General features: G+C 40.6%; 1 protein-coding gene and 1 non-coding gene across 2 annotated transcripts; one reads left to right on the top strand and one right to left on the bottom strand.

Moving 5' to 3' along the window:
* Window positions 1-4,342: 4,342 nt before the first annotated feature.
* LOC146899182 (uncharacterized) lies at window positions 4,343-6,415 on the bottom strand. The gene is made up of 2 exons (XM_085736709.1): window positions 6,348-6,415; window positions 4,343-6,224 (listed from the first exon to the last, which is right to left on the bottom strand). The coding sequence occupies exons 1-2, from the start codon at window positions 6,413-6,415 to the stop codon at window positions 4,343-4,345; spliced, it is 1,950 nt and encodes a 649-aa protein (XP_085592835.1).
* Window positions 5,943-6,049, top strand: LOC146899183 (small nucleolar RNA R71). Its single transcript, XR_015024372.1, has one exon. It is a non-coding gene; the product is annotated as a small nucleolar RNA R71 (small nucleolar RNA).
* Window positions 6,416-12,248: the final 5,833 nt, after the last annotated feature.

The raw sequence follows: 12,248 nt of genomic DNA, 5'->3' as shown, positions 1-12,248 counted from the left end.
CAACCGAGAAAAACCTCATTTTCATTCCATATAAGCAAGGTGGGAATTAAGTTTAAGTTGGTTCAATTTTAAATTGTGGACCATATTTTTCTTTTCTTTTGGTCTCTTTTGGGGATACAGATGCCTAGGGGATATCACCTTTTCATAGGAAGTCGGAGAGGGACTCACTCCTTCCTCCACTACTCCGGCAATCACCCTAAGTAGTGCTGTAGTTTGTAACTTTTTTCATAATTTTTTTTTTTCTTTTTCAGAAGTTTGTAGAACCTATACAATCACTAAGGAGGTACCATCCTTCGCGTAGGAGTTGTTCGAGTACACTATCCTTCCCTCCATGCTCCGGCGATGTTCTCAACTTAGTGAAAAAATGAAAATCATGCTTCCCCCCATATTATTTCAACGTTAAATAAAGTTAATTAAATTTCCCCACACAAGCTTATACTACTTTTACTCCTAGAGACTTTAAAGGGTCCATGTACCATTAAACTTAGAACGTGGTCCTTAAAATACCTATTCATACACTTACTCAAAGGATGCACTGTGAATTTTCTCATTGGAGAAGTTTTGTTCACCTAGAATCAATGTGGGTCTATTGGAAAAACTTAAGGCAACAAGAAGCTATTTTCATGTACACAACAAGAACATTATCTAGCCTATATTGGAAGAGAACTTAACAAAAGATTATGTCATATTTAACAATTAAACCAAGTAAAACTATCTAGCCGCTTACATGCCTTTCACAATAGAACAAAACAAAAGATAAAAATTCAAGGGAGTTTGAAACACTACGACTCTTACTACCTAGACACTTTATTGGCTCCCCCCCATACTTGGGAGAAGCATTGTCCTCAATGCATAAAGAAAACAAGAAATTAAATGGAAGAGAGGAAGAGAAGAGAAGAGAAAGGAAGAGGAAAGCTCACATTCTTAATTGTTGCCCGGAGGGGGACGGTTAAGGCCAAACCTTTGCATCATTTGAGTGACAAGGCGTTGGCTTTCTTCCGCCACTCTATTTCCATGTTTGATGTCAGCTCGCATTCCAATCATCTCATTGTGCATTTGATTTTGCTTTGTATGCACTTTTTGGAATTCGGCTTGCACCCAAGCCCACCGGTCATCTTCAAATTGGGGACCGGCATGCAGCACCGGTTCCTCTTGCTCATGTTGAGCTTCCTCCTCATCACCACCATCATTAACTTGCACCTCGGGTACCTGCAAATCATCATAAAGCAAATTTTCTGCCTCCCATGTGTTAGTTCTAGCCGGGTTAGGCAAAAATAAACCAGTTGTGGCTCCATCAATTTTCCACTGATAGGTACCGTTCTTGAGGTCAACAAAGAAGTTCATTAAAGCTAGTTTTTCAATGTTCAACAAAGGGTTCCCCTCAATCCTATTGGTCCCTAAATCCTCCCCCACACCTAACTTTTCAGCTATGAAGGTAATGATACCTCCAACTATGATCTCACCGGACCTTTTAGTGGTTAAAGAGGCCAAGTGATCAAGCATGTAATAACCTGTGTTAACGGGGCGGTTGTTCAACATTGCCCACAACAAAAATAACTCATCGGTCCTAGCGGGACCAGGCTCTCTCCTTCCAAAGATAGTAAACCCCATTACCCTCTGAATGTACCTAAGCACTGGGTTGTGTATCCTACTAGCCTTGTTAGCTTGTGAGTTACACTCATCGAGCCCGGAGATACTTTTCCAAAAAGTTTGGACATTGTAGTCTTCCGGTTTCAATTGTGTGCACTCATGGATGTATCCCTCGGAGGGAAAACCCATGTCTTCATTAAACTTCTCTAAGGACATGTTATAGTCTTGTCCTAAAAGCCGAAAGGCTACGGTATGCTCGGGGATGTTTTTCTTGGTTTTGTCTTTGGAAAAGACAAGTGAGCTAAGAAACTCATAGGTAAAATTCTCATAACCCCATCGGGGTCGCATTAAGTCACTCCATCCTATGGTTTCAAAAAGCCTAACCACATTCTCTCTAATCCCTAAACTAATCATCGTATGATCATCAGCATATTTGCAAGTATGAATAGGTTTAGAGATGAGAAGATTATACCTATCTTTTTGGTCGGAGCCTTTGAGGTTAATGGCGTGGTATTTTGATGGCTTCTTTCTTCCTCCCGCGCCTCCGGTGGTGTCAATTTCCTTGCCCTTCCTTTTTCCGGTCATTTTGACTTAGTTTGAAAAAAATTGACTTTTGTGGATTTTAGGTTTGTGGGAAAAAGTGGGTTTTTGATGAAGGTTTTGTGTGGGAAGTGAAGGTTTGATGTTGGGTATGTGGTGGAAGTGAAGTTTTTGAGTAGTTTGTTGGGTTTGGGTGAAAAATTGGTGGTTTTTGTGTGGGATAATGAAGGAATACGAAAATTGGGTGTTTTGGATTGAGTGGATGAAATTTGGTTTTGTTTGGATGTTTATGTTGGAAATTGGATTTGGAATGGTTTGGGTAAAAGATTGGAGTGGATTGGTTGAGTTTTGATGGAGATATGTGAGGTTGAAGGTTGAAGAAAAATGGAGGTTTAGAGAGAGAAGTGGATGAGGGAGGTTTTTGTGTGGTTTGAAAGAGGAAGAAGAAGAAAAATCATGTAAATATACACATAAGTGTCGCGCACGGCCGTGCGCCTTACAGGGAATATAATATTGGATTCTTTGAAGTAAAAAGCTCTTAAATATAAATAAAAACACATAGAATCTAATTAAATCTAAATAGAATTAAACTAAATAACTTAATTAAAATACGTAATAAATCTACTTATCATGTATGCATCCTGTGATCAATTAGCGAAGCAAGCCTTGTGGGATTCTTTATCTGCTCGGTTGGCTCTGTTGGGTGATAAAAAGGTATGTATTTGTGGGGATTTCAATGCAGTTTGGAAAGGGGAGGAACGACGATACGTTAGGAACGGTTTTTTTGCCTGCAGATTATGCTGCTTTCAATTGTTTTGTTGATGATAATAAGTTGGTTGACTTACCTTTGCATGGCCGAAAATACACTTGGTTTAAGGGCAATGGGAAATCAATGAGTAGGCTGGATCAATTTCTTCTATTGGAGGAGTGGTGTTTGGAGTGACCTAATTGTGTACAAGTTGCTCTGTTGTGTGGGTTGTCAGACCATTGCCCGTTGGTGTTGACAATTGATGAAGAAAATCGGGGTCCTCGGCCTTCCCGGTTGTTGAAATGTTGGCAAGAAACACCTGGTTATAAAATTTTTGTCAGCGACAAGTGGAAGTCTTTTCAGATAACTGGATGGGGCAACTATGTCTTAAAAGAAAAATTTAAATTAATAAAGATGGCCTTGAAGGAGTGGCATGTGTCTCATACTCATAACTTGTCAAGAAAAATTGCTTCCCTTAAGGATAGGCAGGCCGCAATTGATGGGAAGGGGGAAAAAGATGAGCTCTCTGAAGAGGAGATAACAGAATTACATGGTATTTCGTCGGACATTCATTCTTTATCCCGACTTAATACTATTATTTGTTGGCAGCAATCGAGGCTTACTTGGCTTCGTGAGGGTGATGTGAATTCGAAGTACTTTCATTCCGTTTTGTCATGCCGAAGGCGCAAGAACTCTTTGGGTTCGATTTTGGTGAATGGTTCTATGGTGGAGGGCGTGCAGCCCATTCGTCAGGCTGTGTTTTCTCATTTTGCAAGTCACTTTCAATCGCACCATGTAGTAAGGTTGACGGTTGATGATTTACATTTTTGGAGCTTGTCTCATGCTGAAGGGGGCGGCCTCTTAGGCCATTTTTAGTAGAGGAGGTTAAGGTGGCTATTTGGGATTGTGATAGTTTCAAAAGTTTGGGTCCGGATGGTATCAACTTTGGTTTCATTAAAGCCTTCTTGGTTGATTTGAAAGAGGACATTATGAGATTTGTTACTAAATTCCATTGAAACGACAAGCTGATGAAAGGTATAAATTCAACTTTTATTGCTCTTATTCCAAAGGTGGATAGTCCTCAATCTTTAAATGATTTCCGACCCATTTCTTTTGTGTGGTTTGAAAGAGGAAGAAGAAGAAAAATCATGTAAATATACACATAAGTGTCGCGCACGGCCGTGCGCCTTACAGGCGTGGGCCGTGCGGACCTTGCTGTTCCCCCGGGCAATTTTTTTCAAAAAAAAATGCGCACGCCCACGCGCAATGAGGTGTGGGCAGTGCGCCTGTTTCTGGTCCTCTGAGTCAAAATTTTTCAAATTTTCTTTCACATATCGTACATGTACCTACAAAACAATTAAAAACAAAACAAAACAAGCAGAAATAAAGCGATAAAAAAATGCGTGGGTTGCCTCCCACGAAGCGCTCTTTTCACGTCATTAGCTTGACGATTAGTGGTGATCCCTAAAATGGGTCAAAGAGATGATGGTAGCCAGGTGGTGGTGAAGAGCATTGCTTTCCACCATGATCTTCGGCTTCGAACAAGGAGTAGTCGGTGATTCCTCTATTGATGTTATACATTTCGAAACCTATGAGCATGCCACTTATTTGGAACATAATGCATCCTTCTCTAACATTTATGACTGCTCCCGCTGTGGCTAATAAAGGTCTTCCACGTAGGATTGGGACTTGAGGGTCCTCAGGAATGTCAACAACCACAAAATCAGCGGGAACAAAACACCCATCTATTAAAACGGGCATATCTTCCGCAATACCAACGAGACTGATAATAGTGCGATCTGCAAGCTTAAGGGATATGTCTGTTGGCTTTAGGTTTCCTATTCCTATCCTCATGAAGAGGGACAAGGGTAACATGCTCACACTAGCTCCTAGATCGCATAAGGCTCTTTCCACATTTGTGTCTCCTATCATGATAGGGATTGCAAAACTACCAGGGTCACCAAGCTTGGGTGGTCCTCCTAGAAGGGCATTACACTCTTTGGTCAAGGTTATTGTCTCATTGCCCACGGGGATTCTCTTTTTAGAGATGACGTCTTTAACAAACTTAGCATAGGTGGGCATTTGGGACAAGACTTTCGGGACCTTGGTGTGTAGACTTTGTGTTAGCTCAACAAACTTCCTAAATTTGTCCTCTAGATTAGGCTTAACAAGCCTTTGAGGGAATGGGACTTTAGGAGCATAGGGCTTTGTATCTACTGGACTTTCACTCTCTTCTAGGGATTCTCTGCCTTGCACAATTTCAACCTTTAGTTTTTCTAGCTCTTGGCCGTTTTCTAGGGTAACAACATTGATGTGTGCTTTAGGATTGGCCTCGGGTTGTCCTGGAAAAATTCCAGGTGTTTGAGAGGTAGAAGAAACATGTTGGGCTACTTGGGAGATTTGGGTCTCCAATGATTTGTTGCTTATGGCAAGAGAGTCTACCTTAGAAGTTAGAGTGTCAAGCGACTCTTTTAGAAGTCTAGTTTGCGACTTAAGCTCTTGGTTTTGTTTTTCTTGGTTTAGCACAAAATTTTCCAACATAAGCTCAAGATTAGATTTCTGAGCCACCCTTTGGTTGTTGCCATAGCCTGGTGGTGCTACTTGCTGCCCGAATTGATTTTTATTGTAAAAATTCTGCCCTTGACTCATACCTTGGTATTGGGCATAGTTTATTTGTTCGGGAAACAAGAGAGCACTCCCTAGCTGGCATTCATCACTAGAGTGGCCAGTAATACCGCATACTTCACCGGAAGATATAGGAGAAGAAGGAGTAGAGGCACTTACATTGAGTTTATTGAGTTTATGAGAGAGTGCTTCTACCTTAGCTGCCAAGTGATCATGAGGAGAGACCTCATATATACCGGCTTCCTTGTTTGATGGTGTTGTACCACCAATTGCCCTCTCGCTCGTCCACTGGTAGTGGTTTTGAGCCATGTCTTCTATCAGCGCATAAGCATCTGCATAATTCTTATTCATTAGTGCTCCTCCTGCTGCTGCATCAACAGTCAATTTAGTGTTATACAAAAGACCATTGTAAAAAGTATGAATTATGAGCCATTGCTCAAGACCGTGATGGGGGCAAACTCTTAGCATCTCCTTAAAATGCTCCCAAGCGTCATACAAAGACTCCCCAATTGCTTGATTGAACCTAGTAATCTGGTCCCTATACTTGGCAGTTTTGGAGGGTGGAAAGAATCTAGCAAGGAAGACTTGCCTGATTTGGTCCCATGACGTAATGGAACCTTTTTCTAAGGAGTGGAACCAAGCACTAGCTCTATCTCGAAGGGAGAAAGGGAAAAGATGTAGCCTAACGGCTTCTTGGTTGGCTTTAATGGTTCCACTAAGCCTAAGAAAGGTAGAGATGTGAAGATTGGGATCCTCAGCGGGGGATCCCGAGAATTGATTTTGCTGCACAAGATGGAGAAGTGCAGGCTTGATTTCGAAATTGTTTCCTTCTACATCCGGATACACAATAACCGCTGCCGGCTCCTCCGTTGATGGAGTCGCATACTCTTTGAGAGTACGTGCGTCTGCCATGGCTTGGTTTTTTCGTGCTTCTCTTTTTCGCCTATGGAGGTACTGTTCTATCTCGGGGATATAATCCGGAGGAATATGGCTCCTAAGACTTCTAGTTCTACGCATAAGCGGAAAATAAATCCAAAAAGAAGAAGAAGAAGAAATCGATTGAGAAGGGGAAAGTGTAAAAACAGAAATAAAACCTAACCGTCACCAAAGTTGATCGGAATTTGGTCAACTCCCCGGCAACGGCGCCAAAAACTTGTTACCGTAAATCCGCAAGTGCACGGGTTTACCGTAGTAGTAATAAAGAGAGAGTATCGATCCACAGGGAGTTATTTAAATTCCAATCAAAAGTAGTAAAGGTTAGGGAGAAATCGATAATTAGGGTTTCAAGGTAATCTAAACGACGGTTGAAAACAATAGCTAAAGGCAACCTAGGGATTATTGGTTCATCCTATGGTTGACCTAACGTCCTAATCCTAATCCTTGTTTATGTAAATCCTAGTTTCTAAGGACGAATCTCTCTAAAGCCTATCCCCTTCTTCGTTCGATATCCGGGGAGTGTGTCTCTCAAGGTGTTAGACCTATTCTCATGGCTAACTCCTATATTAAGATCCTTGATTGTACGAGATTCTATAAGTCCCAAGGTTCACTAGGCTATTCTCATGCTTCGCAATCCTTGTCTAAATTCACTTGTTCGGTTATTAAGACTTCTTCGTTCGATTCATCACCTTAATAACTAGGGTAACGAATTAACAAGTACTAACCCTCCTCGTTCGCATCCAAAGTTTGGTACTTGTTAATATCGTTGTGAAGAACGGTGAATTTAGATAAGAAAAGTAGGGTTACATAAACTAGGGTTTCGGATTAGGATTGTTGGATCAAGCCATAGGACTCTCCCAACAATCCCAAGGTCTAAGGGAATTACTCACTCATGGTTGGTGTTGCCATGAATGAATAAGAAGAAAATAATAAGAACAATTGAATAAAAACGAGAACTTTTATTGAGAAATAGTATTCTGTCACAATACAATATTCAGAATTCAAGATGATAAAACAAGGAGAACAAGCTCTCTATTTATAGCCTACTAATGGCTTAAGCCCTAAGAAATAACTGAAGGAATATTCTCTGAAGATCCATGGGCTTTATCGTCAAAGCAGGCTGCGTAGAAAACCGCTGTTCGGAGCAAAAAGCAGCTAAAAGGGATGCTGGCAATCGCGCACGGCCGTGCGCCTTGCAGGCGTGGGTCGTGCGCCCTTCACTGACTTGGGGGAGCGAATTCTGATTTCTTCAAGTGCATATTTCGGTCCCAAATCTTGGAAATCTCCTATTTTTGTGCTCCAAATCCCTTTTCTTTAGCTCCAAGCCTTGCAAATCATATATTTGATCCTGAAATATAATATTGGATTCTTTGAAGTAAAAAGCTCTTAAATATAAATAAAAACACATAGAATCTAATTAAATCTAAATAGAATTAAACTAAATAACTTAATTAAAATACGTAATAAATCTACTTATCAAACTCCCCCACACTTGAATCTTTGCTTGTCCTCAAGCAAAAGGCATAGACATAGCAGCATAGAAGACATTTAAGTATATGACAAAATTAAAACACATGTTCCCTCCAAGGCCTTGTCCTAAGCATACACTAATCACAACCTCAAGAGCCCCTTATGATTCCTATTCAACCCAACAAGAGAAACTAAGTGAGTGTGTGTGTGTAGTGCATCCCCTTTGCTCCTGTATAAACAGGTATTATGAGGAAACAGGTTCTAACCCCAACAGTACATCAACCGAGAAAAACCTCATTTTCATTCCATATAAGCAAGGTGGGAATTAAGTTTAAGTTGGTTCAATTTTAAATTGTGGACCATATTTTTCTTTTCTTTTGGTCTCTTTTGGGGCTACAGATGCCTAGGGGATATCACCTTTTCATAGGAAGTCGGAGAGGGACTCACTCCTTCCTCCACTACTCCGGCAATCACCCTAAGTAGTGCTGTAGTTTGTAACTTTTTTCATAATTTTTTTTTTCTTTTTCAGAAGTTTGTAGAACCTATACAATCACTAAGGAGGTACCATCCTTCGCGTAGGAGTTGTTCGAGTACACTATCCTTCCCTCCATGCTCCGGCGGTGTTCTCAACTTAGTGAAAAAGTGAAAATCATGCTTCCCCCCATATTATTTCAACGTTAAATAAAGTTAATTAAATTTCCCCACACAAGCTTATACTACTTTTACTCCTAGAGACTTTAAAGGGTCCATGTACCATTAAACTTAGAACGTGGTCCTTAAAATACCTATTCATACACTTACTCAAAGGATGCACTGTGAATTTTCTCATTGGAGAAGTTTTGTTCACCTAGAATCAATGTGGGTCTATTGGAAAAACTTAAGGCAACAAGAATCTATTTTCATGTACACAACAAGAACATTATCTAGCCTATATTGGAAGAGAACTTAACAAAAGATTATCTCATATTTAACAATTAAAATAAGTAAAACTATCTAGCCGCTTACATGCCTTTCGCAATAGAACAAAACAAAAGATAAAAATTCAAGGGAGTTTGAAACACTACGACTCTTACTACCTAGACACTTTATTGGCTCCCCCCCATACTTGGGAGAAGCATTGTCCTCAATGCATAAAGAAAACAAGAAATTAAAAGGAAGAGAGGAAGAGAAGAGAAGAGAAAGGAAGAGGAAAGCTCACATTCTTAATTGTTGCCCGGAGGGGGACGGTTAAGGCCAAACCTTTGCATCATTTGAGTGACAAGGCGTTGGCTTTCTTCCGCCACTCTATTTCCATGTTTGATGTCAGCTCGCATTCCAATCATCTCATTGTGCATTTGATTTTGCTTTGTATGCACTTTTTGGAATTCGGCTTGCACCCAAGCCCACCGGTCATCTTCAAATTGGGGACCGGCATGCAGCACCGGTTCCTCTTGCTCATGTTGAGCTTCCTCCTCATCACCACCATCATTAACTTGCACCTCGGGTACCTGCAAATCATCATAAAGCAAATTTTCTGCCTCCCATGTGTTAGTTCTAGCCGGGTTAGGCAAAAATAAACCAGTTGTGGCTCCATCAATTTTCCACTGATAGGTACCGTTCTTGAGGTCAACAAAGTTTTTCAATGTTCAACAAAGGGTTCCCCTCAATCCTATTGGTCCCTAAATCCTCCCCCACACCTAACTTTTCAGCTATGAAGGTAATGATACCTCCAACTATGATCTCACCGGACCTTTTAGTGGTTAAAGAGGCCAAGTGATCAAGCATGTAATAACCTGTGTTAACGGGGCGGTTGTTCAACATTGCCCACAACAAAAATAACTCATCGGTCCTAGCGGGACCAGGCTCTCTCCTTCCAAAGATAGTAAACCCCATTACCCTCTGAATGTACCTAAGCACTGGGTTGTGTATCCTACTAGCCTTGTTAGCTTGTGAGTTACACTCATCGAGCCCGGAGATACTTTTCCAAAAAGTTTGGACATTGTAGTCTTCCGGTTTCAATTGTGTGCACTCATGGATGTATCCCTCGGAGGGAAAACCCATGTCTTCATTAAACTTCTCTAAGGACATGTTATAGTCTCGTCCTAAAAGCCGAAAGGCTACGGTATGCTCGGGGATGTTTTTCTTGGTTTTGTCTTTGGAAAAGACAAGTGAGCTAAGAAACTCATAGGTAAAATTCTCATAACCCCATCGGGGTCGCATTAAGTCACTCCATCCTATGGTTTCAAAAAGCCTAACCACATTCTCTCTAATCCCTAAACTAATCATCGTATGATCATCAGCATATTTGCAAGTATGAATAGGTTTAGAGATGAGAAGATTATACCTATCTTTTTGGTCGGAGCCTTTGAGGTTAATGGCGTGGTATTTTGATGGCTTCTTTCTTCCTCCCGCGCCTCCGGTGGTGTCAATTTCCTTGCCCTTCCTTTTTCCGGTCATTTTGACTTAGTTTGAAAAAAATTGACTTTTGTGGATTTTAGGTTTGTGGGAAAAAGTGGGTTTTTGATGAAGGTTTTGTGTGGGAAGTGAAGGTTTGATGTTGGGTATGTGGTGGAAGTGAAGTTTTTGAGTAGTTTGTTGGGTTTGGGTGAAAAATTGGTGGTTTTTGTGTGGGATAATGAAGGAATACGAAAATTGGGTGTTTTGGATTGAGTGGATGAAATTTGGTTTTGTTTGGATGTTTATGTTGGAAATTGGATTTGGAATGGTTTGGGTAAAAGATTGGAGTGGATTGGTTGAGTTTTGATGGAGATATGTGAGGTTGAAGGTTGAAGAAAAATGGAGGTTTAGAGAGAGAAGTGGATGAGGGAGGTTTTTGTGTGGTTTGAAAGAGGAAGAAGAAGAAAAATCATGTAAATATACACATAAGTGTCGCGCACGGCCGTGCGCCTTACAGGGAATATAATATTGGATTCTTTGAAGTAAAAAGCTCTTAAATATAAATAAAAACACATAGAATCTAATTAAATCTAAATAGAATTAAACTAAATAACTTAATTAAAATACGTAATAAATCTACTTATCATGTATGCATCCTGTGATCAATTAGCGAAGCAAGCCTTGTGGGATTCTTTATCTGCTCGGTTGGCTCTGTTGGGTGATAAAAAGGTATGTATTTGTGGGGATTTCAATGCAGTTTGGAAAGGGGAGGAACGACGATACGTTAGGAACGGTTTTTTTGCCTGCAGATTATGCTGCTTTCAATTGTTTTGTTGATGATAATAAGTTGGTTGACTTACCTTTGCATGGCCGAAAATACACTTGGTTTAAGGGCAATGGGAAATCAATGAGTAGGCTGGATCAATTTCTTCTATTGGAGGAGTGGTGTCTGGAGTGACCTAATTGTGTACAAGTTGCTCTGTTGTGTGGGTTGTCAGACCATTGCCCGTTGGTGTTGACAATTGATGAAGAAAATCGGGGTCCTCGGCCTTCCCGGTTGTTGAAATGTTGGCAAGAAACACCTGGTTATAAAATTTTTGTCAGCGACAAGTGGAAGTCTTTTCAGATAACTGGATGGGGCAACTATGTCTTAAAAGAAAAAATTAAATTAATAAAGATGGCCTTGAAGGAGTGGCATGTGTCTCATACTCATAACTTGTCAAGAAAAATTGCTTCCCTTAAGGATAGGCAGGCCGCAATTGATGGGAAGGGGGAAAAAGATGAGCTCTCTGAAGAGGAGATAACAGAATTACATGGTATTTCGTCGGACATTCATTCTTTATCCCGACTTAATACTATTATTTGTTGGCAGCAATCGAGGCTTACTTGGCTTCGTGAGGGTGATGTGAATTCGAAGTACTTTCATTCTGTTTTGTCATGCCGAAGGCGCAAGAACTCTTTGGGTTCGATTTTGGTGAATGGTTCTATGGTGGAGGGCGTGCAGCCCATCCGTCAGGCTGTGTTTTCTCATTTTGCAAGTCACTTTCAATCGCACCATGTAGTAAGGTCGACGGTTGATGATTTACATTTTTGGAGCTTGTCTCATGCTGAAGGGGGCGGCCTCTTAGGCCATTTTTAATAGAGGAGGTTAAGGTGGCTATTTGGGATTGTGATAGTTTCAAAAGTTTGGGTCCGGATGGTATCAACTTTGGTTTCATTAAAGCCTTCTTGGTTGATTTGAAAGAGGACATTATGAGATTTGTTACTAAATTCCATTGAAACGACAAGCTGATGAAAGGTATAAATTCAACTTTTATTGCTCTTATTCCAAAGGTGGATAGTCCTCAATCTTTAAATGATTTCCGACCCATTTCCTTTGGTGGGAAATTTATATAAAATCCTGGCAAAATTGTTAGCAAATAGATTGAGACAGTTTATTGGAAGTGTAGTTTCAGATGCCCGT

The sequence above is a fragment of the Medicago sativa genome, chromosome 8 (genome assembly GCF_051527215.1).
Source record: "Medicago sativa cultivar Bolivia chromosome 8, Bolivia_mono, whole genome shotgun sequence".
Lineage (NCBI taxonomy): Eukaryota > Viridiplantae > Streptophyta > Magnoliopsida > Fabales > Fabaceae > Medicago > Medicago sativa.
The sequence above is the reverse complement of the archived record's forward strand: the minus strand, read 5'-3'. Positions and strand labels throughout refer to the sequence as shown.